General features: G+C 35.2%; 1 protein-coding gene across 1 annotated transcript in view; it reads left to right on the top strand.

The window, feature by feature from the left end:
• Positions 1–16,238, top strand: part of LOC5569819 (alpha-tocopherol transfer protein-like) — a 60,904-nt gene extending 44,666 nt beyond the window's left edge. The window contains exons 3-7 of the mRNA XM_021847992.1: positions 14,317–14,411; positions 14,812–14,965; positions 15,395–15,699; positions 15,760–15,910; positions 15,975–16,238. Coding sequence (XP_021703684.1) covers positions 14,317–14,411; positions 14,812–14,965; positions 15,395–15,699; positions 15,760–15,910; positions 15,975–16,009 — 740 coding nt within the window. The 3' untranslated portion in view covers positions 16,010–16,238. The remainder of the gene's footprint in view (positions 1–14,316; positions 14,412–14,811; positions 14,966–15,394; positions 15,700–15,759; positions 15,911–15,974) is intronic.
• The last annotated feature ends 7,798 nt before the right edge of the window (positions 16,239–24,036 follow it).

Here is a 24,036-nt window from a genome sequence, read left to right as displayed (position 1 = left end):
ACTAATGCGACTTTTACACCCATTTAGACTCACCCCAAATTTCTCATTATCACAGTCGAATCTCGCACACCATTTCGAAGTGCAAATATATACAATTAAGGCCCGATAGGTTGCTTCATATTTTGACAGTTAACTGGTTAGTCTGGTGAAATGTCTCAAGAAAAACTTACTGATGATAGGCAATACGCAATCAAAACCAAGAATATATTCGAGATTTCTAGAGTTCTTCAGGAATTTCTATGGAATTTTCTCTTGTAATTTGATGATTAAGTCAATCAATAATATCTAGGTGCATCGCTTGAAAATGCATCGAAGATTTTTCAAATTAATTCGAAAATGGTGAAATAAGTGTTTGAATTCCTGTCAGAGGGCTATGTTGATTATTTCTGGTCAAATGTCGCAACAAAAAAATCCACTGCTTTGGTTTCGTGATAGTGCCTTCGGAATCCTGAGAAAGCCTTCGGAACTCTGGAAATTTTTTTTGAAATGCTAAGAATCCTTCTGGATGCCTTTGAAATCCTGAGAAAGCCTTCAGAATCCTGAGAAATCTTAGAATAGGGTTCTGAAATTTAGAATAAAATCTTATTTTTTTTACTTAATAAGGCGATAGAGCGTGTTATTGCTAGGGTAGAAGCACTGGTTTTGGCCAACCTAAGAAAAAAATGTATTTTAAATCAAAATATATGGAAAGCCCAATATATACTGCAAATACGTCAAATGCAAGCTTTCAGTACATTCGCTTTGGAAATCTCGTTCGTCAATATAGGCTACCAGAATCACATTGTTTTTTTTATGCAAGTGGCCAAATTAGGAGAACCCTGGCCAAATTAGGTGTGAGAGAGCTAAAATTGTAAGGAAAATGAATTAATTTTCTTAATTTTTGTAGCTTGTAGCTTTATCATGTGAATGTGGTCTACTGAGCTGAACTACTAAACACAACATGCTGATTGGCTATGTAAAACGGTGTATCTACTATGGCTACGACTGGCGTATGGTCAACACCGGTGCTTCTACCCTACTACTTGGCAATTTTTCCCGCTCAAATAACGGCTATATCCTATTTGTATTTTAATTTTTAAAATGAATCTAAATATGAACCTTGACACTTTTGAACATGTTTGCCTTTCCTTTCACTTTGTCGACAAAAACGCCTTTTTGACACAAGGGTTGATTCTATCTGACATTTCGGAGGAGACACGGAAAACAAAATACACCTAAAATTTAATTCAAAACCAGAGCTGACAAAATCTAAAAAACGAAAATATTGTCTGTTTCATGGTCAATGAAACGCGCCGCCAACTTTCAAACAGACCATACAAATCGTCGCCAGCAAACAAATCAAAGCAGGTGATGTGCCGTTATGTTGGTAAGACTGGTGAAACGTCAAATTCGCAGCGGCTGGTTGGCTGGCGACGATTTTGGCGACGGTTTCACCAGCGACGATTACAAATCGTCGCGTTCGATAAGGTGCAAAATTTACAATAATAATATTTTTTCGACTCAACCAACGAAAAACATTGAAGTAAACAGTAAAGTATTTCTGGCCTAAACTTAAGCGTTTGGTACCAAAATTGGGGCAGGGCTTAATGGCCCTATTCCTTACGGTATCCTGATAATGCTTTTGAAATCCTAAGAATGTGTGATTTAGTTCTTTAGGAACCAAAAAATCCCTTCCAAATCCTGAGGAACTCCTCAAAATTCTAAGAATCCCTGTAGAATGCTTTAAGAAACTAAGAATCTCTACGGAATCCTAAGAATTTCTATAGTCTATAACTTAAGGATTTAGGATACTAAGGGATTCTTAGCAGTCACTCAAAGTTTCCTAACGGAGTATGCAGCGAAATCCTGAGCATTCTTCGCGGGATTTAACCCCTTTTTCCCACAGTTTTGTACGACAATTTAATTGTCAAAATGACGTTTCTAAAAAAGTGCTTGAACATTTTTTTTTGTTTTTCAATGGTTGGACCATTAAGGTCATTTATTTCAATGTCTGATGAGACAAATGAGCTCATAAATTTATTCCAATCATTATTGAGCTAATCGTATCAATTCGGTGCTGTGCTACCATGGGAAAGAGAGGGTTAAGGAATTTATTGCTGTTTTTTTTGGGATACCTTAAAATCGTTTATAAAACACAAACATGTGAAAAAAAATGGGGAAAAAAGGGATGCAAATATAGAGATGTAACTCTTACACAAAACTGTGTAACTTTAACACATGCTCCGTGTAAATGAATTTAAAAGTGTGTGAGATCCTGAAGTTTCCTTAAGGACTTTCTGTGTTCTTACAGTGGACTTCCGGGATTGCTAACGAGATCCTGAGAATTTAAAAATTATACATACAAACATTATCATTATTTGCGTTATTATAAGTAGGCGAGTTCGCCACTTCCATACACACATGTGAAATTCTAAGAATTGTTTTTTTTTTAATCAGCCACAATTCACAAAATCCAAATTCACTATAACTATCCTCATTACTTTTAGGTGATTGACATATTACATTTATAAATCTCATTAGCATATTTTGCGGAACTATTCCGATATTTATAAATCTTGTAAGCCACATGCGGTCTTTGGGCAACCAAACGTTTGAAAGTCCACATTTATGGGAATATATCGACCCTAATGATACAATTACACAAGCCGAAATTTTGATTCTCTGAATTCAATGTTTTAATACAAATGTCTTCATCAGGGATTCAATTCGGAGAGAATTGAGAGTATCTCCCACTAATCACTCTCTGTAATAATCATGATCCACAACACATCATGAGTCTTTTCATCATCTTCTGCAACAGCTCTGATGAGATCGGAGGAAGATAATAATGCATAGAATCCGTCTAATCAACCTCCAAACCTGGAGAGGAGTATTGCTATAGGCTTTTCGGGAACTGTTTATCATGTGAGTAAAATAAAACATCCACTCCCAATGGTAAATATGCGAGAAAAACGGGTTTTATCATAACTCTCTCTTTGGGGCTCGCGTTCGCTGCTCTTATGCATCAAGCTTGTTAGAACCTGAGAGACAGGGGAAAGCTGGCTTTGATTTCGAGCTCCCAAAAGTCGTCGCGAACCTATCATCAACTGTCACTGAAAACCGCAAATTGGTTGGTCAGAGTGCAAAGTTTTGCCTAAAACTAACTAAAAGTGGATGTGATTGAAAATTCAGGTTATTATCCTATGCTCTTCCATATAAAATTGTTGAATAATTAAACATTGTTGATTGGACTCAAATTGCTATCAGAATCTTATATTTTTAAAATCTTTTCCAAAGGAAATGAGATATGAAAATGGTTTTGACCCAATTTGTGTTTTCCGAACCATTGTGCAAAACCCAAACATGACAAGAGGAAATCATAAAATCGAAGTAAACAAGCCAGCTGTCAGTCAGCTGGCTTCTTTCTCTCAGGTTACAACTTGCGAAACATTGCCGATCATGGACTGATTCAGATGTGATGTTTTTTTTTTCGCTTGCTTCGATCCTGGTTAAAAATTATATGAGAGCGAACTCTGAAATGCCTGGTCTTCATTTGTTCTGCAACATATCCGAAGCTCATGAGCTAGTGGTTGAATGTTAACAAGCTAAAGTTTTTGTATTAATCATATACTCTGCGTCTTAAGAAATGATCAAATTTTCATGTAGCCTATCCCAAGATTTTGATTTCGAGTTACCTTATTGTAACAATAAAGGAACGATGTAGACGTTTTAATTAACATACTTAGTGATGATTAATATTATAGTCTGCTTCTTCACCAAATAAATCACAATCATGAAAGAGTAATGGTGAATAAATTTTAAGCTACAGACCACACGAATGTCAACAGATCATTCACTTAGATTTAAGTTCGGATTATGATGAATACTCAGTAATAGTCTTGAACAGACCCCAGGTACCAGAAAACTCCTGTTGCTAAATTCCATGCTACGAACAATCACGACTATTAACAATTAATATCGCATGATTATAGGGAACAAAGTATATTTCAAACAATATTGAATGAACCTGAATAAGTAGTAAATTTTGAAAACATTCTTATAATGTTGAACACTCGAGGACGCATAGCATAAAATGTTGGATCGCTTATGCCGAAAATCACGTTTTGAACTAATTTCAAAGGGTAGGTATATGAATCTAGCTTTTTATGCTGGATTGCTATAGACTTTGAATCACCCCTTTATGACATTTCTTGCCTACTCTATATTTTTAAGCTTTTTAAATATTTTTTTTTCTTTTTGACAAAGTAATATTATAAATTTGCAGTGCTAACTTTAGAAAATGGATATCGATAAACTTCAAATTTCCTATTTTATACTAAAGCTCTAATTATTTAGGTTGAAGAATATAAATTCAAGTGTTGTTGGGATTTTATATTTGGCCCGAGAAGCTGTGGAGAACTATGCAAACCACTAAAATTACTGAAAATTTGGAGGATTTTCAAAAAAACAGTCTGCGGAACATAGCATGATGCGATAGATTCATGACAATGAATATACGATATATTTATCAAAACGACCTTGACCTTGACATACCTTGACTAGGAAAAATCAATGAACATCCCAAATCACCCCACAGACTATTTGCATGGATTATACAATTTTAACTGGCCCACCTTTTTTTAGTTGAAACCGAAAATAAAGAACAGCCAAGCCATCAAATGTATTTCTTTGAAGTTTGATCACAATTTCGTGGGTTTGGTGTAGCAATTTTTCTCATACAGGTATATACTTTTGATCCTACGGTACTCAAGATGGTGATATAAGAATTAAATTACCGATAAATATTAAAAAAGCTGGTAGCAGGTAGAAATGGTAGCCGTCAATGAATGCAGTGAAAATTGTTGATAGTTCAACAAATCTGAAATCACTACTAAAACCCTACCATAAAAGCTGTAGGCAAGAATTGTCAAAATCGATTCACCGCCTGTACACAGTTGGAACGAAACGTGTAAATTTCTGAGACATATAATGCACATAATTGGAGCGTGGAATATCATGGATATTTACATGATATGTCATGTAAACTTCAATTATATGCCATGTAATTCAGCAGGAGTCTGTGTGATTACATGACATATAACACATTTTTACATGATTTCAGACTTATATTTACATGACGTCCTGTTTACATTGCATAAATGAAGTATACATGACGTGTAATCTTCATTATTTTTAACTGTGTAGCTTATGGGGAGTGAATTGAATTTGACATTTCTTGTCTGCAAGTTTTATAGCTTGGTCTTAGTGAGCTGTTATTTAAAATTGTTAATTGAACTGTCAAAAGTTTTCATTGTTCACATTTGTTTCTTCATATTATGGTGGTGAAAAAAGCTTCAGTTTTAGATCTTCAAACTACTTTCTTTTTAGTAATTAATGGCATTTATTTCTAGGAAAACATAGAGAGCAACTTAAAACCACAGAATGAGAAAAAATACAGTGGACACGATGAAGACCTTAAATTATGGTTGGGCAGCCGTTCGTAAACTTTTCGTGAACTTTGGGACCAGCAAAAATTTGAAATGCTTTTCAAAATCATGCTTATTCTGCGCGGCGAGTGAGGTGAGACGAGTCGAATGAGGTGACAATTGTCGACTCGCTTCCATTTGATTAACATTAGTCATCTCACGCCACTCGCGGTGAGAGCGACTCGTCTCGACTCACACGCCGCGCCGAATAAGCACAAAAATGTTTAAAAATAAATTAACATCTAGATGCACGTACCGTAAAACGGGGTAACTTTGAAAGTTTTTTCGGAGAAAACTTCAATATTTATGCATGCAAAGAATTACAATTTATATTTTTAAAACAACTACTGACATCCTAGCTATCGAATGCTTTTGTCAAAAGATTTATTCTGAATGGATATATTATTTTTCATATAATCGATTTTGTTTTGGGTTAACTTTGATAATGGAGTATAAATCGAACAAAATTGAATGAATTACAGAACATTTATAGGGTGTTGCATACCTCTAGGCGTTTAATGCTATATGGAAATTTCTGACTTAGATTACAACAATGGTCCCAGTTTGTAAAAATGGTTTTCGCTAAGAGATTTGAAACCGCATTCATGTTCTACTATAACTAGGCTGCCATAAGTGATGAACTTATTATGACTTTATCAAATAGTGATCGTAGAACAGATTGTTTGTGAACGTTGCAAATATACTAATATCTTGTAAATTTTTAATATTTGCATATAAATCCTCAAATGCACTTGATTCCAACGAAAATAGCTTTGACATGAAGTTCAATACTAATACTCTTTACTTTTGCATTCGTTTTTCTTAACTGATTGACAGAAACTTCGTTATTTCGTTTAATATGTTGTGGGTCTCGCACTATCAAAGTTACCCGCATTATCAAAGTTACCCCGTTTTACGGTACTTCATCAACCGTACATGGTAGGTTGCTCAATCTAAACTTCCACCCTTATTCTTGTTTACGGCGGATACAACTTACGATCGAATCCTATACGTTCGAATCCATTGCCCATTTGAGCAATTCCACCGAACATGACGAATTTTTTTTTAAATTTAATTTTTGTATTTTTTGAATCGCCTGAAAATTTGCATACAGATTCTTTATGACCAAAAATGCCATTTTGCACCTTCAGACCGCCATTTTGAACCTCGCCTTATTTTTGAGAAGGGCGTATCGGAAAATGCACAGCAAATCTTTAAAAAACTGTAACTCGAAAACGGTTTGTCCGATCGATTTGAGATCTTCTACAAAGTTGTAGGTATTGCTTAGGACTATATGGAGAAAAATATGCACGGTAAAAAAAAGTTACAGATTATTTTTTATTTCAAAAACAAAATTTTAAAATCGATTTTCTCCAGAAACGCAGTTTTGATTTTTTTTATTTTTGGATATGTTTTAGGGGACAACTTATGTGATTTATTGCACCATGTTTCAAAATGGAGGAATTATGGACAAAAAAGTTATGATTTTTAAAAAAATTACAGATTTCGAAAAAAAATCGAAATAGAGGAAAACAATATTTTTTATGTGATTATTTTAAAGTACAGAAAAATTGCAATCGAAAAGTACTTAGGTAAATTTTTTCTAGGTTGCATCAATTTCGAGATATACTCATATTTATATAAAATTTTCAAATAAAAATAGTAAAATAGGCCCTTTTCAAACATATTTGGTGTTTCTCCATTCCAGAAATATTTTATTTTGATTGAATGAATCGTAGCTGAATTGTTTATTGTTTGATCAAAACCTATATACTAAAGTATTTAAAAAAGTATGCACGGTAAAAAAAATGTAAACGATATTTTCAAATGAAAATTTGAAGTTCATTGTTCTTAAAAACCGCAAAAATGTAAAAAACATCAATTTTTGGATATGTTTTGCAGCATATTGTTTGTAATTTCTTGCACAATGCCTCAAAACGGAAAATTTTTGGATAAAAAATAAATTATTCAAAAAAAATAAATAAAATGAATTTATGTTAAACGACATTTTTGGTGCGTTTTTTGAGTACAGAAAAATAACTATGTATTTTTAAATACCGTCAAACGGGGCTACTTTGGACACTCACGTTTTAGATTTATTTGCAGCATAAATATTATTCAAAGCCATTTTGTGTCTTCAGCACTTTTATTAACCAATATATGCTCTACAATCAGGACTACTTTTTTTTGGAACAACATCATCAATAACAGGATAAACAAGAAAATATATCAAAGAATTCCGAACACATATTCACAAGGCACAAAACATTTGGTATGTAAACATTGTTTGAATTTTTCACATAGCGTGGAAAGTTGTTGGGAACATCACAAAACTATCAAATCATCATGTTCTATAGAAATTTGTGATTATTTTATGTTAAAAATAATTGTTTTACACAAATAATAGATCAAAGGTCTGAATTTCACGACTTTTATTTTGTTTTAAAGTGTTGATTTGTATATTTTACAACACAAAAAAAAAGTAACTCAAGTATTCAGAAAAGTTAATAACCATAAAACACATAGATTTTAATACGTATAAATAGTAAACTCACGACATATTCCTTAAAAAAAACAAATCGGTCATATTTTACATAAGTCCGCAAAACAATGCAATTCCACCCTACATCTGCTAAACATAAACTACTCTCAATCGCTACCTCAAAACTATTGAAAACCAACATACGTTTAACAAAAGTGAAATTTATAATTGTTTACGAAGAATTATCCTTGTACTTCATGCATTTCACTTCAAATAAAAATTACTTTAAGTTACAGGAATTAGAGAGATTCTTCTACATATCATTCATATATCATTAAAAAACAGAACGAATGGTAATTATTGTTAATCAAACCTTAAAAATCGTCGTAGTACTTGGTAGTTACAGCATTTCTTTATATTCACTTAAACAATCAAGCACTCGTAGCTGACAGTTTCATTTAACAGTAAGTAAACTTGAAATTTCATACAGGAAATCCAAAACTATGAATAGCATGTTCTGCTGGAAAGTGTTATATTGGTACGTGTATTTTTTCGTGCTTTATAATGTTCTTAGTTATGTTTATCAACGAAAAACGCCTAAGAACATCATGATAGACGATAATCTACAGAACCAGTTGAAATTTTATGCGAAAACAACCATTTGATTGTCAAATCATATTGCTTTTTAAAAGTGTCCAAAGTAGCCCCTTTTTTGTTTTGAAGGACACATATTTTTCACTATTCAAGCATTTTTTTTTTATTTCTTGCTGGATTTGCTTTATATTTTGCACATTTGTTACATACATACATATACAATTTAAATATATGCAAAAACTATCGAAATCTATCCATAATTCTTAGAGTTAAAAATCCCCAAAGTTGAGGTGTGTGAAAATAATGTCAAAAGAAGCCCCGTTTGACGGTATGAAAAATTTCTATCGAAAAATACTCTAGTAAAATTTAGCTGAGATGCATCACTTCCGAAATATACACGGTAAATCTAAACGTGGCATTAAAAAGGTGATTCTATCACAACGGTGTATCTTTGGTCCCCAGGGCTAAGCCCGGCTAATGGATAAAGCCCTCTCATCGCGGCAAAATCGTACAACCATGGAGAAGGAGTTTGTATTTTTTTTTTTTTTGTTCTTTTTTTATATATATATATATACCGCAAGTTTATTTCTTAATTATATCAACTACTTTCTTGTTATCTTCTCAGCTCGAAAATTGTCTAACTTCAATTTGTGTTTCAGAGATAGGGATAAACGAGTGATATTTCTGAGTGCCTTGAACTGTTTTTGCATTTGAAAATAGTTGGTTAAGTTCTTGTGCAATGATATCATATTCCTCAGTAGTTGAACAACAAAAGAAGATTTGTGTCAGCTGCTCTTCTTTCCGATTTTGAGCCCAATCATATAGTTCCTTAGCATTTTTGTTCACGTTCTTTGGCAAGACTGGCTCTGGTAGCCATACGTTTTAGTGTCCCTCTTATGGCATCGCATGGCCCTTTTCCATGTGATGTTGCAAAAAAATGCCATTCAACTTCTATATCATCTTTGATTTTAAATTGCCAAAGAGTTGAAAAGTTCTTCCTATTTTTATACTGTGATGCAGCTCCGTCAGACATAAAATATATCTTGTTGACAGTTAATTTGTGACCCAATCGCAAAAAATCTATCATTTTGGATGTGAATAAGTTGACAGATACAGAATCGTGGCGCAAATCTTCTGAAATTACAACAAAACTTAAATTATTGACTTTGCCATCTTGACGATAATATATTACAAACGGATGCAAAGTAGCTTGCTGAGCATTCCAATGATGGCTTTGAACTTCATCTTAAAGAATAAATGTGTAGTTTTCCGAAAAATCACAAATTACCACAAATTTACCTTCTATCAAATTGTTTTTTATGTTATTTAAAAATGTAGCTGCTCTTTTTTTATGAAATCATGAGGTATTTTACGAGTAAAATATGATACAAATTTATCAGGCTGCTTTAAAAAAGTTTCAATATCACACCTGTCGGTTGTGACCCACTGTTCAAATTGTAATTCGTCAATGCCATTCTCTTCGATTTCTGATAACAAGCTTAGTTCAAAGGTAGTAGAATCTGAACATTTTTCACAACAACGTAACGTGCAATCCACTGTTTTTGTTTCACATAAGAAACTATCAGTAAAAAAATTTAAATCATGCAGTAAATTATATTTCTTTAAACTATGGATTATCAAATTAACATTTTCGTGAATAGTACATACGTACTGTTCCTTTTAATTCTACTATTGAATCCTTCGACAGATACGCGTATTTCAACCTCAACTGTAAAGCCGTCTTCAGTGTTGTGTACTTGACTTGACTTGGTTTGTGTTGTTCAAATCAAAATAAAATTTTCCGGAATGGAGAAACACGAAATATGTTTGAAAAAGGCCTATTTTTTCTTTTTTTATTTGAAAATTTTATATAAGTATGAGTATATCTCGAAATTGATGCAACCTAGAAAAATTTTACTTAAGTACTCTTCCAATGCATTTTCTGTACTATCAAATAAACACATAAAAAATATTGTTTTCCTTTATTTCGATTATTTTCAAAATTTCTAATATTTTATAAAATTATAACTTTTTTGTCAAAAATTCTTCCATAATGAAACATTGTGCAATTAATCACATTAGTTGTCCCCTAGAACATGTCCAAAAATAATAAAAATCACAGATGCATTTTCATAGAAAATCGATTTTATTTTTTTTTTATTAAAAAAATCTGTCATTATTTTTTACCGTGCATATTTTTTTCCAAATAGTCCTAAACAATACCTACAACAACCGCAAAATATATCCAAAAATTAAAAACATCAATTTTGCGGTTTTTAAGAACTATTAGCTTCACATTTTCATTTGAAAACATCGTTTATATGTTTTACCGTGCACTCTTTTTTCCATATTTAAGCATAAATGTTTTGATCAAACGATAAACGATTTAGCTATGATTCACTCAACCAAAATATTTTTTTTCTGGAATGGAGAAACACGAAATATGCTTGAAAGGGGCCTATTTTTCTTTTTTTATTTGAAAATTTTATATATATGAGTATATCTCGAAATTGATGCAACCTAGAAAAAATTTACTTAAGTACTTTTCGATTGCAATTTTTCTGTACTTTCAAATTATCACATGAAAAATTATTGTTCCCCTCTATTTCGATTTTTTTTCAAAATCTGTAATTTTTTAAAAAATCATAACTTTTTTGTCCATAATTCCTCCATTTTGAAACATTGTGCAATAAATCACATAAGTTGTCCCCTAAAACATACCCAAAAATAAAAAAAATCGAAACTGCGTTTCTGGAGAAAATCGATTTTAAAATTTTGTTTTTGAAATAAAAAATAATCTATAACTTTTTTTTACCGTGCATATTTTTCTCCATATAGTCCTAAACAATACCTACAACTTTGTAGAAGATCTCAAATCGATCGGACAAACCGTTTTCGAGTTACAGTTTTTTAAAGATTTGCCATGCATTTTCCGATACGCCCTTCTCAAAAATAAGGCGAGGTTCAAAATGGAGGTCTGAAAGTGCATAACGGCATTTTTGGTCATAAAGAATCTGTATGCAAATTTTCAAACGATTCAAAAAGTACAAAAATAATCGGGTTTGCGAAACGGCGTGGAACCGCTCATTTGATTTTGCTGGCGTAAACGGGAATGCAACACGGTTTTCGATCGAAAGAGCATTCGAACGTAAAAAAGAATAGGGGTGATTATAATAGACTTTATCAACCTCGGTGTCATTCTGCAAATCGTGTGAGTCGAGACGAGTTGCATGGGTTTATTCTACGACTGACGTGAGGTGTAGAGTTTCCAATCCCGGGAACATTTCCCGGGAATTGAGATTTCCCGGGATTCCCGTTTCCCGGGAATCGATTTTCTGTTTCCCGGGATTCCCGTATTTCCCGGGTAGTTCTATTAAAAAAAAAAGGATTAACCATCTATTTTCAAACAAAAACCTTCGCACAATTTATTTTTCATATCATTCAAATCAGGGACCTTCGTTAGCCGAGAGGTTAAAGTCAGCGGTTTCAAAGCAAAGCCATACTAAAGATGTATGGGTTCGATTCCCGGTCGGTCCAGGATCTTTTGCTAATAGAAATTACCTTGACTACCCTGGGCATATAGTATAATCGTATTCATCGTACCTGCCACACGATCAACGAATGCGAAAATGGCAACGTTGGAAACGAAAGCTCTCAGCTAATAACTGTGGAAAAGCTAATTGAACACTAAACCGAAATGTAGGCTCTATCCCAATGAGAATGTAATGCCAAGAAAAAGTTCATTATAAGTTATAACCTCACTTGATCCCTAGTTTTATTTCGATGTTGATTTGTTGTTTTCCGAAATCAAATAGTTGTTGATAAAATGTATATATTTTTGACGATTTGTTTTTCTAAAAATGATTATCAGATTATTACTAAACAAAGGATTTTTCGAGGGATTTTTATGATAAATTGAGTACGTTTATAAAGTTTTCATGGATGTAGGTTTTTAATCTAGTGCTTGAAAGTATTGATTCAATGTTGGTAAGTGTTATTTGAATTTCAGGAATAAGCTCCACATGGACTTTTACTCAATGTTATAAACTTAAAAAAAAACTTCTATCAAACTTGCTTTATTTTCAAGGTTTTGAAAATTTCCCGGGATCCCGGGATTTCCCGGGAAATGGCAATTTTATTTCCCGTTTCCCGGGAAGTCGAATCCCGGGAAAATTAGAAACTCTAGTGAGGTGAGAATTGTCGATCTCGTACAGCGAGGTGACAATTCTTTACACGGTTTACACGGCGAGTCACTTCACTCCAGTCGACAATTCTCACCGGACGCCACTCGAGAAACGTGAGACAACTATTTTTTACCAAATAGTTTGCTCGCTCACTTTTGTTACTTCATTCGACACCACATTTCACCTCACCCGACTCGTAGAATAAGCATGGTATATTGAATTATCAAGAGAAGGCCAGTCTTTGAAAATAATTTGGTATTATTGTTTTTATTATTTTCGAACAATCAAAATATACTTAAAAGTGGGAGAGAAAAAGATTTAAATTTATCTCACAGCATGGCTTAGTTCGAACACCAGTAGAAAACCGATGTAGATCACAAGAAACAACTTGACCGTTAATAGCCATGATTGCAACTTGGGCGTTTTTCTATCTCTATTGTCTGGTAAAATACGCACGGAACCTTTTAAACATATAATGCCATCTAAACTAATTGCTAAGGCACGAGGTTGTTCGATGACAATGAAAAAACCCATTTCGCAGTAGATGGTCTCGTTGAAGAAAACATTTCAACATCTTGTTTTTAGTCCAGCTCGTAAAACCATGAAGAATCTTCATAATAATGTTCTCCTAATTGATGATTTTAAACGCTTTCCCCTGACCTACAAAAACAGAAGAAAAGTTTAACTATTGAATAAGAAACATATTTTCAAAACCAAAAATGAAGACTTCTGACGATTAGAAATCAATTTTCAGCATCACGAAGCTTGCTTTTCTTCTGCCATAAAAAAGATTATAATATAGGCAAGAAACGTCAGAAAGAGGTGATTCAAATATTATGGCATGCTAGCGTAAAAGCTAAAACATATTTTTTAAGAACATCATTCCCTTTTATTTTTTTTTTTAAATTTTACATTATGGAACAGTTTTGGTTTTACAGAAAGATCCCTTCAGCATATAAATCGAGCGTCCTAAATGTTTCGAACTGGTTTCCTACACAGAACCTAAATGTTTTAATCCAGTGAGGGCTCAATTATCAGGTAGCTGTATAACCAAGAAGAACGTGTACTTCTTCTTCTTTCTGACGTCTCGTCCCAACTGGGACAGAGCCTGCTTCTCAGCTTGTTTTCTATAAGCGCTTTCACAATTAATAACTGAGATCTTTCTTAGCCAAAGTTGCCATTTTTCGCATTCGTAAATCGTGTGTAGTAGACACGGTCATACTCTATGCCCATGGAAGTCAAAGAAATTACCATTACGATAAGATCCTGGACCGACCCAGAATTGAACCCAGACACCTTCAGTATTACTTTGCTCAGTCACATGGTAACAGAAGGCCTATTTTTCGTAATTTGTGACGACATTCGTTATGATCTTTGCAATAGGCGGAATGACTCTCATACAAACAAACACTCAATGCTCGATTCCGCCCAACTTTATAGATGATTCTGATCTTTGGCCTTGTAAACAAAGCACCTCATCAGCCTGTACGATAAATTCATCAAACTACTTGACGCCACTCAACCATGTCGTCTGCATGTTAACATCATCATAACGACTAACACACGTTTCCATCTGCTTTGTTTCTTTCAGAGGAAAAATCCCTGTACGTCCCCATCGACGACGACTCGTATCTGATGAAGTTCCTTCGACCGTGCAAATTCTACCCGGCGAGTGCGTTTGCCCTGGTGAGTCAACCCCCCTTCCCCAAAAGTTGAACGGAGGCGTGACGTGTCCAGGTTCACAGTCCACCTAGAATTGTCACTCATTAACCTCCATTCGGTTCCGCGTCAATTGCTTTTAGCATAGGCGAATCTCGGACCCAGTGCGACGTAATTACGACAGAATAGGGTAAACGCCCCCTTAGTGGAGGTAGTTTGTCTTGATATGTATCAAACAAACTGTAAACAAAATTCTAACTATCCGGAAAGCAACCCACAACTTTATAATTAAAACCGGACTAAGGAAAATTCTAGCTGAAAAGAGTGAAAGACGCGTGACTCCAAATTGCGATTTGGACTTCCATATCCCCAATTGGATCACTAATGGTACATTTGCCCTTATTTGTTCCATCTATATTTCACCCAGATTCAACGCTACTATCGGTTCAGACTGAAACACCCCGACGCGTGCGAAGAGCTGCTACCATCGACGGTCCAGCACGTGTACAACGAGGATCTGTTGCACTTTCAGCCACTGCGCGATCAAAACGGTTGCCGCATTCTGGTGATGCAAGTAGGCCGTAAGTATTGAATCTTGTTCGTCGTCTCATATGGGAAAAAACGGTTGCACGATGCGTTTGCGTGTCTTTCCATTCGACCGTACAAAAGACCTGTTTGCTTGGATCGGATTGGAGCAAGTGGCGAACCTTCCATCGTTCAGCGGAATGGGGAAACGCTGATTGCTAGTTCCGGATGTTAGAATTCGATCGATTTGCGTAAAATGATAGGCCATCGATATCGAATTACAGTGGTTGACAGTCAGCGTCGATCAGCACGTTCCGACAATTGGAAGTGTTCTTGGAAAAGGCCTTGAAATCTATTACATCGTACAGCGTTTATTTGGTAGACCAAATAGCCTGGGCTAGAGGGTACTTCGATATGATGTTCGGATTTCAAGGCTTAAAAAGAGATCCATAGTATGATGTAACAAATTCTAATCCCCATTCCAGGAAAATGGAAACCATCCAAAGTGTCCCTGAACGATCTGTTCCGGGCCATGCAGGTCGCCCTGGAGGCCGGTATGACCGAACCCCGTACGCAGCTGAACGGCGCCATCGTCATCTTGGACATGGACGGGCTCTCGCTGTCGCAGATTCTCCAGTTCACGCCCCGCTTTGCGGCCATGGCCGTCGAGTGGGTCCAGGAATGTACGGCCATCCGGCTGAAGGCGATCCACATCGTGAACAATTCCTATCTGTTCAACATGCTGTTTACGATCTTCAAGCCGTTCCTCTCGGAGAAGCTGCGAAAGAGAGTATGGTGGATGGGGATTTGGCGAAGTTCGACTTAAACAAATGTGTTAATATTTCGACAGATTTATTTCCACGGCAAGGACTGGAAATCGCTGGCCTCGTTCGTCGATCCAGTTTGCATGTGGCCACGCTATGGTGGTACTCTGGACGTTGAAGAATATGAAGGACGATTGGTCGGCGAACTCTTCACATTGTACCAAAAAGATTACGAAGGTGAGATTGTGAATACTACCCTTAAAACAATCGCTTCAAAGCTCTTTTCGATACTCTATTTTAGTTGCCAATTCGTATGGATACACCAAAAAAGTGTAGGATGCATTTCGAGCCGCTCAATTGACTACACTGGTACTTGCAGAACGAAACGTGGAATGGGTACCAAGCTAAGGGAACGCACATTTACTGGGAAGCACGCTGTTGTGATAAAATAGTATTCCATAAAGAAAGGAACGAAACCATTGGTTCAAATCTATGTTTGATTTAAAATTATTCGTTATTAGGTTGTACGTGTAAATAAATTATGTTTAGCAAAACTAAAAGTTTACGAGTTTGGAGTTGTATTTTTTGTATTGTGTTTATCAATTTGGACCACCCAAAATAATTGAAAAGCTCCACAGTGCGATGCGTCGGGATGCGTCGGGACGCGTCTATCGTGTGTGCACAATCATCGCGATCGTTGAGCGCAGTGATGTCAGAGTTGCTATCTGTAAAATCATAGCATTTAACGTGGATTGATCACTAAAATCATTAAAACTTCATTAAATCGGTGATCTTGTGATGGAAAAACTATTTGCAAAATGATAAGTTTTTATAATAGGCAGCAAATGTTCCGAAAACAAGCATATAACAATTGCTAGAAAAATCTGTCACCAATCACCTGGCAACACCGTCATCCCTTGCAAACATAAACCATACCGATGCATAACAAAAATATGCGATAAATTCAATAAAAAACAGAGAAATTCCGTTGCTTTTCATTAAATTGTAATGTTTTCTTTTGATATGTACTATTGAACAGTTGATTGTGATTTCCAATACTCGTCAATCTACTAAATTTTCCAAGTATTTACATAAAAATATGCACAAATGTTATATTTTTTGTTTGTTTGTTTTGAAAATATACATGGAAAGGCGACACTACTACTGTTACATCAATGATGATTCTAATGATTCTTTAAGTTACACGCCGCTTCACCTTAAGGAGAAAAAGCTATTTTACTGATGGCTTCTATAACGAGACGGCCTGGTAAGGCATTATCTTCAAGTTTTGGGCTCAGTTCTGGCATAACCTGTGATCTAGCCCTAAAAGCCATTGGTAACCGAGTGCGTAGCTCCTTGTTTCTAAGCAAAAGAATGGACCAGGATGAAAACTATCAGAGCAATTCTCGCTGAAACCAGGCCGCCATCGGCACCCATCGTTAGAATTCCAATTTTATGTCACTGATCGCTAGTTCTCGATAAAACTTAAGGGTGGTCCTTTCTGTTTTCTCAAATTGGTGGATCCCTCGTACGCCAGATAGCTGAACAGTTTGCGAAAAAGCCCATTTTTCGATAAATCTTGGGTGTTTCTTCACGGGATATGTCTCATATTTCTCTTGGAACACATAGCAAACTTAGTGGCATCGTTAAGAGAAAGGATATAGCTTTCATTTGAACTCGAAAAAAATTTGGTGGCCATTTTGAATTTGGTCGCCATCTAGAATTTTGTTAGAAAAATCGTTTTTTCACCATTAGCGCACCGCTAGTTTTGAATTCTGAGATCACCATCAGAAAGCTGAGGAAAAATTGCGTAAGATAGGCTACAGAAACTAGGTGAGCAATTGTATTTACCCTATCAAATGAACGATTTTCTAAATCATGTTATACGATTTTGACGTATATGGGTAGTGCAATCAATACAAAAATCATTTTTTGTACTACAAAGAAACAAGTTTTCAACCTTTGGTGTTTTATTCGAGTCGAGTGAAGAATGAGAATAATGTTTTGAGTGAAAAAATCTGGCGGCCATCTTGGATTTGACGCCATTTTGATTTTAGGTAGAAGAATGAATTTTTCACCTCGATAGCACTCAGCATGTTGAAATTAGAGGTTATCAATAAAAAAAGGTCACGTATACTCTTCTTCTTTTTATTATTAATTTTCCTGACGTTACGTCCCTACTGGAACCGAGCCAGATACTCAGCTTTACGACCAATAAAGCTGAGCTTCAGGCTTGGTTCCAGTAGGGACGTAACGTCAGGAAAATTAATAATAAAAAGAAGAAGAGTATACGTGACCTTTTTTTATTGATAACCTCTAATTTCAACATGCTGAGTGCTATCGAGGTGAAAAATTCATTCATTCAGGTTATTAAATAGGAATTTTCTTTTATAATGCGATTTCTGACAACAGAATAATTCTTCGACATATCTTTGAATTCAGTAATAATGAATAAATAAATTCAATAAATGAAAACCGTCCAAAAACATTGAATGTATTGAACAAACTTTTTTTTACCATATGCATTGTTGTTCATTGAATGAAGTTTATAGATTGCGCGTCGGGGCATTAGTAAGTCTTGTGGTAATATCTGTAGTTTTAACGTAAAACATTGACAAAAGTGCATTAATTCAGAAAAGAAATTTAAATTTTGAAGCAAAAAAACATCCTTGATTTTCTGAGCCATAAAGTATCGTTTTAAGTACCGCCCAACATGCATGTGAATAATAGCGAGATTGAAAGATGAGAAGCAGGTTATGTGTTAATGTGGACGTAATGCCGAAACGCAGGTGTATTATTTCGAGGTTGTTAAACCTGACGGCCATCTTGGATTTCGACGCCATCTTGGTTTTTAGCAGTTGAATGATTTCTTACCATCTCAGTGCTCATCATGTTAAATTATGAGGCCTCCGTTAAGAAAACAATCAGATTCTATTTTTCTTATCTTATCTCAGCTGTTCAACAGATTGTTCATTTCTATCAATGGTTTTAGACCAAATAAATGAAAGAAATAATGCTATTTTCAACTCGAATATATGCAGAAGAATCATTCAGGTAGCAAATAAGCGTTAAGGTGAAGGTTCATTGAGCACGTAAACATAATGTTGCCACCCACTCGAGCCACCCGCTAAAGCACCCTCTCGAGCCACCCAACAAGGCGGAGCACAATGTTAAGTGCGTCGGCCAAAAATAAATCATCATGTTTTATGTATACCTCCACCAACAAAATTATGTAGGTAGTGTTACTTGCACACGTTTCATACACAGGTATTATTGTCGATATGAATTCATAAACTTAAAAAAAACTCAAAATCACAATTTATTTCATTTGGTAGTGAAAACATGTTTTTTGACCAAAATTATAAGCATTTTTCACACCATGCGTGTGTTGTTTACTATTTTTGGCAGTTTTCTCCTCTCTTCTCTCGCTTCTCACAGACGGAGAAAGTTGCCATCAGTATGCATTTGAATTCTACAGTCAATTGTACTGTATAATATCTTATATTAATTTTTGCTGTTAAATTGCGTCGTATATTGTTTTTGCATAAAAATGTTTTGCAACACTTGTGACATTGTACACCTTTTGAGTATTATGAAATTGTAAAATACGTGGTTGTAGCAAGTGTATGAATATCCAAACCATTCTAATTGCAAACATAAAAACTGGCATCTCTTCCAATCATTGAGAGCGGCGCATCCGAATCATAAACAATGTTGGCTCAGTGAATTCGCGTTCCGGTGCTGTTTTCGAGCACAAATTGACTAATATAACCCGCATAAAAATGAATCATATTTGTACTGTATCCGAAACTCTCCCCAACCATTTATAACAATATCTAAATAATTTCATATAACGCCTAAAATAACAATAAGCCTACCGTATCATGAATAGTTTTAACAGTTTTGTGAATGGTTATTAGACAAAGTACAGTATGGGGAATAGGCGGTTAAGTTATGTAACCATTCAAAAACGCCGATTTTCTCGAACAATTTTTTTCCGTTACAATTTGCCCAATTGTCCATATACTATCCATTTTTTGATCAATTGACTGTAAAGGAAACCGTTTCAGAATAGTGCAACTATAAAGTTTGAATGAAACAAAATAATGTATATGTAATAGTATGTTTACAGTGTGATATGGTATTTTTACCACAAATGGTACTGTTTCTTTATGTTTAAATTATAAGCAATGAATCGGAAAAAATAGTACTGCAAATTTCGTTTTATTTTTTATTATTTTCCTATGGCATACACATTTTATTCGTCCATGACTTGAATAACTGAGGAAGTGAAATAATTTGATTTTGAGGCCTGTTCACAAATTTCATAATGGGGAAGGAGGTGGGTGGGTATCCTCAAAATGTTACAGGCCATACAAAATTCGTAGAATAGTTATACAAAAAGCGTTACGTGGGGGTGGGTAAATGTCGAAAACGGTCATTTTTGTTAGGATAGGCAATATCCGAACCCTGTTCGTTCGACCAAACGGGCCGAACCCACTAAGCGATGAGCTGTCATCCAAACACGAGCGCAAAAGTGTGCGCGCCTTTTTCTTAAAAAGTACAGTTTCCATTCAATCGTTGTTGCGAGAAGTTCGCCTGAATAAATACCGAGTTATTGTTTGTAAATTCGCGTGTTCCGCGTTTCATTTCCGGTATCACTGCCTCCCTAAATCCCATTAATTTTCGACAATATGAAATTTGTGAATGAACCCTTCTCATGCGCTACCTCTAAAATCTTTTCCACTAAATGTCACTATTATAAATACTTATAACCGCTAACATGCTACTGAATCGCCATCCTCATGGATATTAGCATTCGAAAACACCGATGAAAACATCGGATTCATCTGATTCAGCTCCTTTCCCTGGTTCTGTCTTGGGTCTGGGCCTTGCAAACATTGGAGCATAAATGTTCGTTTTCAGCTGCCCGGGAACTTGTCGGAACTTCCATTCCGGCGCTTCGTCTAAGAAAATGACTGCTGTGGGGGTAAAACAAAACAGAAATTCTAAGAATATATAGCAAATATTAATGCATGAGATACTCACCAATGGATTGCAATCAATCCCAGATTGTGAAAATTCGTGCAGATCGCTGGATTGACGACGATTTGTCTTTCACTTCAGTTTCTGTTAGCAAAACAAAAACAGAAATACACGCTTAAAACAATTTACACAGTAGCTTAGTAAATTTGACTCGGCTTTCGAAAAATATATGGTATTTTACTCATCTGATTTAAAACATAAGGAACAAGCATACGAACATCATAAAAATCTCGATGTTCCACATTTTTTTTTGTTGAAATGTGTGAAATCATGGAATAACGTTCAATTAATAATTGCGTAACAGCTAAATAGCATGTGTGTCAAATTTTAAGCGTTCCTGACAAATTGATGAACATTTTTCTACAAATACCAATGCGTTCAACAGTTTGCCAAACTGTTAAAAAACAGTAATTTATAGTTAAATACACGTGTGTAAGTGATGTTCGCTTAATAAACACAAAAACCATTCCACAAACATTGCATAAATGTTTTCACTATTTTCCACAGATTCACATCCCCATATTGTTCAACAATATCTGAGCTATTGAATATATTGTCACCACTTGATATTGATTACTCAAACTGTTCTTTACAGTCTAAAGCTTTGGGTTCCTTATTGTTTTACAACATAATTACTGTTCGTAATACACTAACCTTTTCAGTTGAAAGATATTTGTGGTTTTGACTATAAGAGAAATTGGATTTTTCTATGCGGGAAGTGATTTATTGCTCCCAGGAGCATCGTGCGTGAATAATCAAAGTGTTTCAAGTATCGCATTAGATTTTTGAATTGCTACGATGAGTAGAAATACGATTAAAAGTGAGTTTTAGAACGGGCACCGAAAAGCCAGCAAACAATATCTCAGTGCATGGATAAGAAGTGATTCGGAAGTGCGTGGTATTTTACAACACAAATCACAGCAATAACTACGTATTTGCACTCAAAAACTGGTGATATGTGAAAAACATATTATGTGAAAGCATTCCATTAAGAAACCACCACTCTACAATAAGGTTAGTAACTTCAAATAATCATTTTTTGTGATCGCTCTCCAAAACACTGTGAGAAGTGTGGGAGGAGGGAGCGGAAAGCGAAGGGGGAAGTAAGGTGCCATGTTAGAGGCCATTTTGGTACTCATGGGGATATGTCCTTAAAAATCATATTTGATATTTTGTTTTCAAAGCTAGTTAAGCTGAGGGGCTGGCTCTGTTCCAGTAGGGACGTAACGTCAGGAAAAAGAAGAACAAGAAGAAGAATAAGTGTAACGGTAGCATTAAAATTTAACATGTTGAGTGCTATCAAGATGAAAACTCATTCTACTACTTAAAAACAAGATGGCGTCAAAATCCAAGATGCCGCCAGATTTTTTCACTCAAAATAATACTCCTATTCATCATCTGTCTCAAACAATTCACCAACGATTGAAAACTTGTTTCTTTGTAGTACAAAAAAATGATGTTTGCATTGATTGCACTCGCCAAATACGTCAAAATAGTAGAACATGATTTAAAAAATCGTTCATATCATAGGGTAAATACAGTTGCTCACCTAGTTTTTGTAGCCTATTTTACGCAATTTTTCCTCAGCTTTCTGATGGTAATCTCAGAATTCAAAACTAGCGGTGCGCTAATGATGAAAAAACGATTTTTCTAACAAAATTCAAAATGGCCGCCAAATTTTTTTCGAGTTTAAATGAAAGCTATATCTATTCTCTATACGATGCCACTAAGTATGCTATGTGTTCCAAGCGAAATATGAGACATATCCCGTGAAGAAATACCCAAGATTTATCGAAAAATGGGCTTTTTCGCAAGCTAGCTGGCGTACGAGGGGTCCACCAATTTGAGAAAACAGAAAGGACCACCCTTAAGTTTTATGGAAAACTAGCGATCAATGACATAAAATTGGAATCCAATTGGTTACCAATGGCTTTTAAGGCGAGATCACAAATTATGCGAGAATTAGTATGATTCTTCAATCGTAAGGTCGAAAACGTCCGCAATCGGCAGCTGATAATATTATGGCAGAGTGGGGTAGTTTCAGCGATACTTCATTTTTTTTTTTTTTTTTTGAAAATTTCGTTCTGTTTTGATAATTCTCGCGTTTAGTATCATACAGGCGTATCTGCAGTGATCGATTTCTCTTGGTCGATTTTCTCTTTGGATCAGTACACAAAATTCAATCGATTTTCGTAATATTCCACGCTGCGACATGACGAAGGGCAATGAGTACTTTGTACTGAATCAAAAATAGCAGTTGAAAACAGTCGCTTGGACGAGAGATTAGCCAAAGAGAAAATCGACGAAGAGAAATCGATCGCTGCAGTTACGCCCTTATGATACTGAACGCGAGAATTTATTTGCTTCCATCAACGCAGTGCGATAAAGTGACTCAATATCAATTCAACACAACATTTCTGGGAAGTGTTATTAGAATTCACTTCATTACTTCTAAGTGTCAATCGAACAATCGAAATTCATTTCGTGCAAAAACTCGACATCGTTTCGGACCTCTGATCGCTCTCCGTTTATGTTGTTTACGTCGTTAAATTTGGAATGCAAAATCTACGATTGTGAATCTAGCGTATTGGTGGTAGCTCCGCCGTACGTTTCAACCGTTTCAACTCGATGTGGGGTATTGAGAGGTGCGATCGAACGTCAAATTAGTATTAATAATAACTTTTGTTTTGAAGTGGTAGTTGTGGAATGCCAACTTCGGCGAGCCGAAAGTTCACAAAGTTACCGAAGTTGACGGCATGTTAGGCAAGCTGCGAACACAATTTTTGGCAGGCTTATCGTCATGATGGTGGTGGTCATCATGATGGTTTACATCTTTTTCGTGACTAATACAAGCGAACACATACTATGAACCGGACCTGATATATATGACATTGGTTCCAACTACCGGTTGTAGTAACCAGGGATGCCAGGTTGGAAGACATGTCTTCCATTGGAAGACATTTGAGTAGTGTGGAAGACATTTGGAAGACGGTAGATTTTTGGAAGACTTTTCAGAATTTGCGAAGACATTTGGAAGACAATTTTAAATTATTGGCAATTTTAAAATCCCTAAATTAAAAAAAAAACCATGTGAGTTGAAAAATACAGAATCGCTTCTATAAGATTTTTGCACAACTTACTCTATCTTTAGCTATCCCTCTCCGAATTACATTGAAAATACTCCATTGATTTCTTTAGATATTAATCTGAGAACTCCTGCAAGGATTCTTCCAGAGTTTCTTCTATAAACTCTTGCAGAGATTTGTCAAAACATTTTAGTAATTCATTTAAATATTATTCATCAAAGGTATTCAAGG

Source organism: Aedes aegypti, chromosome 2 (genome assembly GCF_002204515.2).
Source record: "Aedes aegypti strain LVP_AGWG chromosome 2, AaegL5.0 Primary Assembly, whole genome shotgun sequence".
In the NCBI taxonomy this organism is placed as follows: Eukaryota; Metazoa; Arthropoda; class Insecta; order Diptera; family Culicidae; genus Aedes; species Aedes aegypti.
Note: the sequence above shows the minus strand (reverse complement) of the source record. Positions and strands in the feature narration are given on the sequence as shown.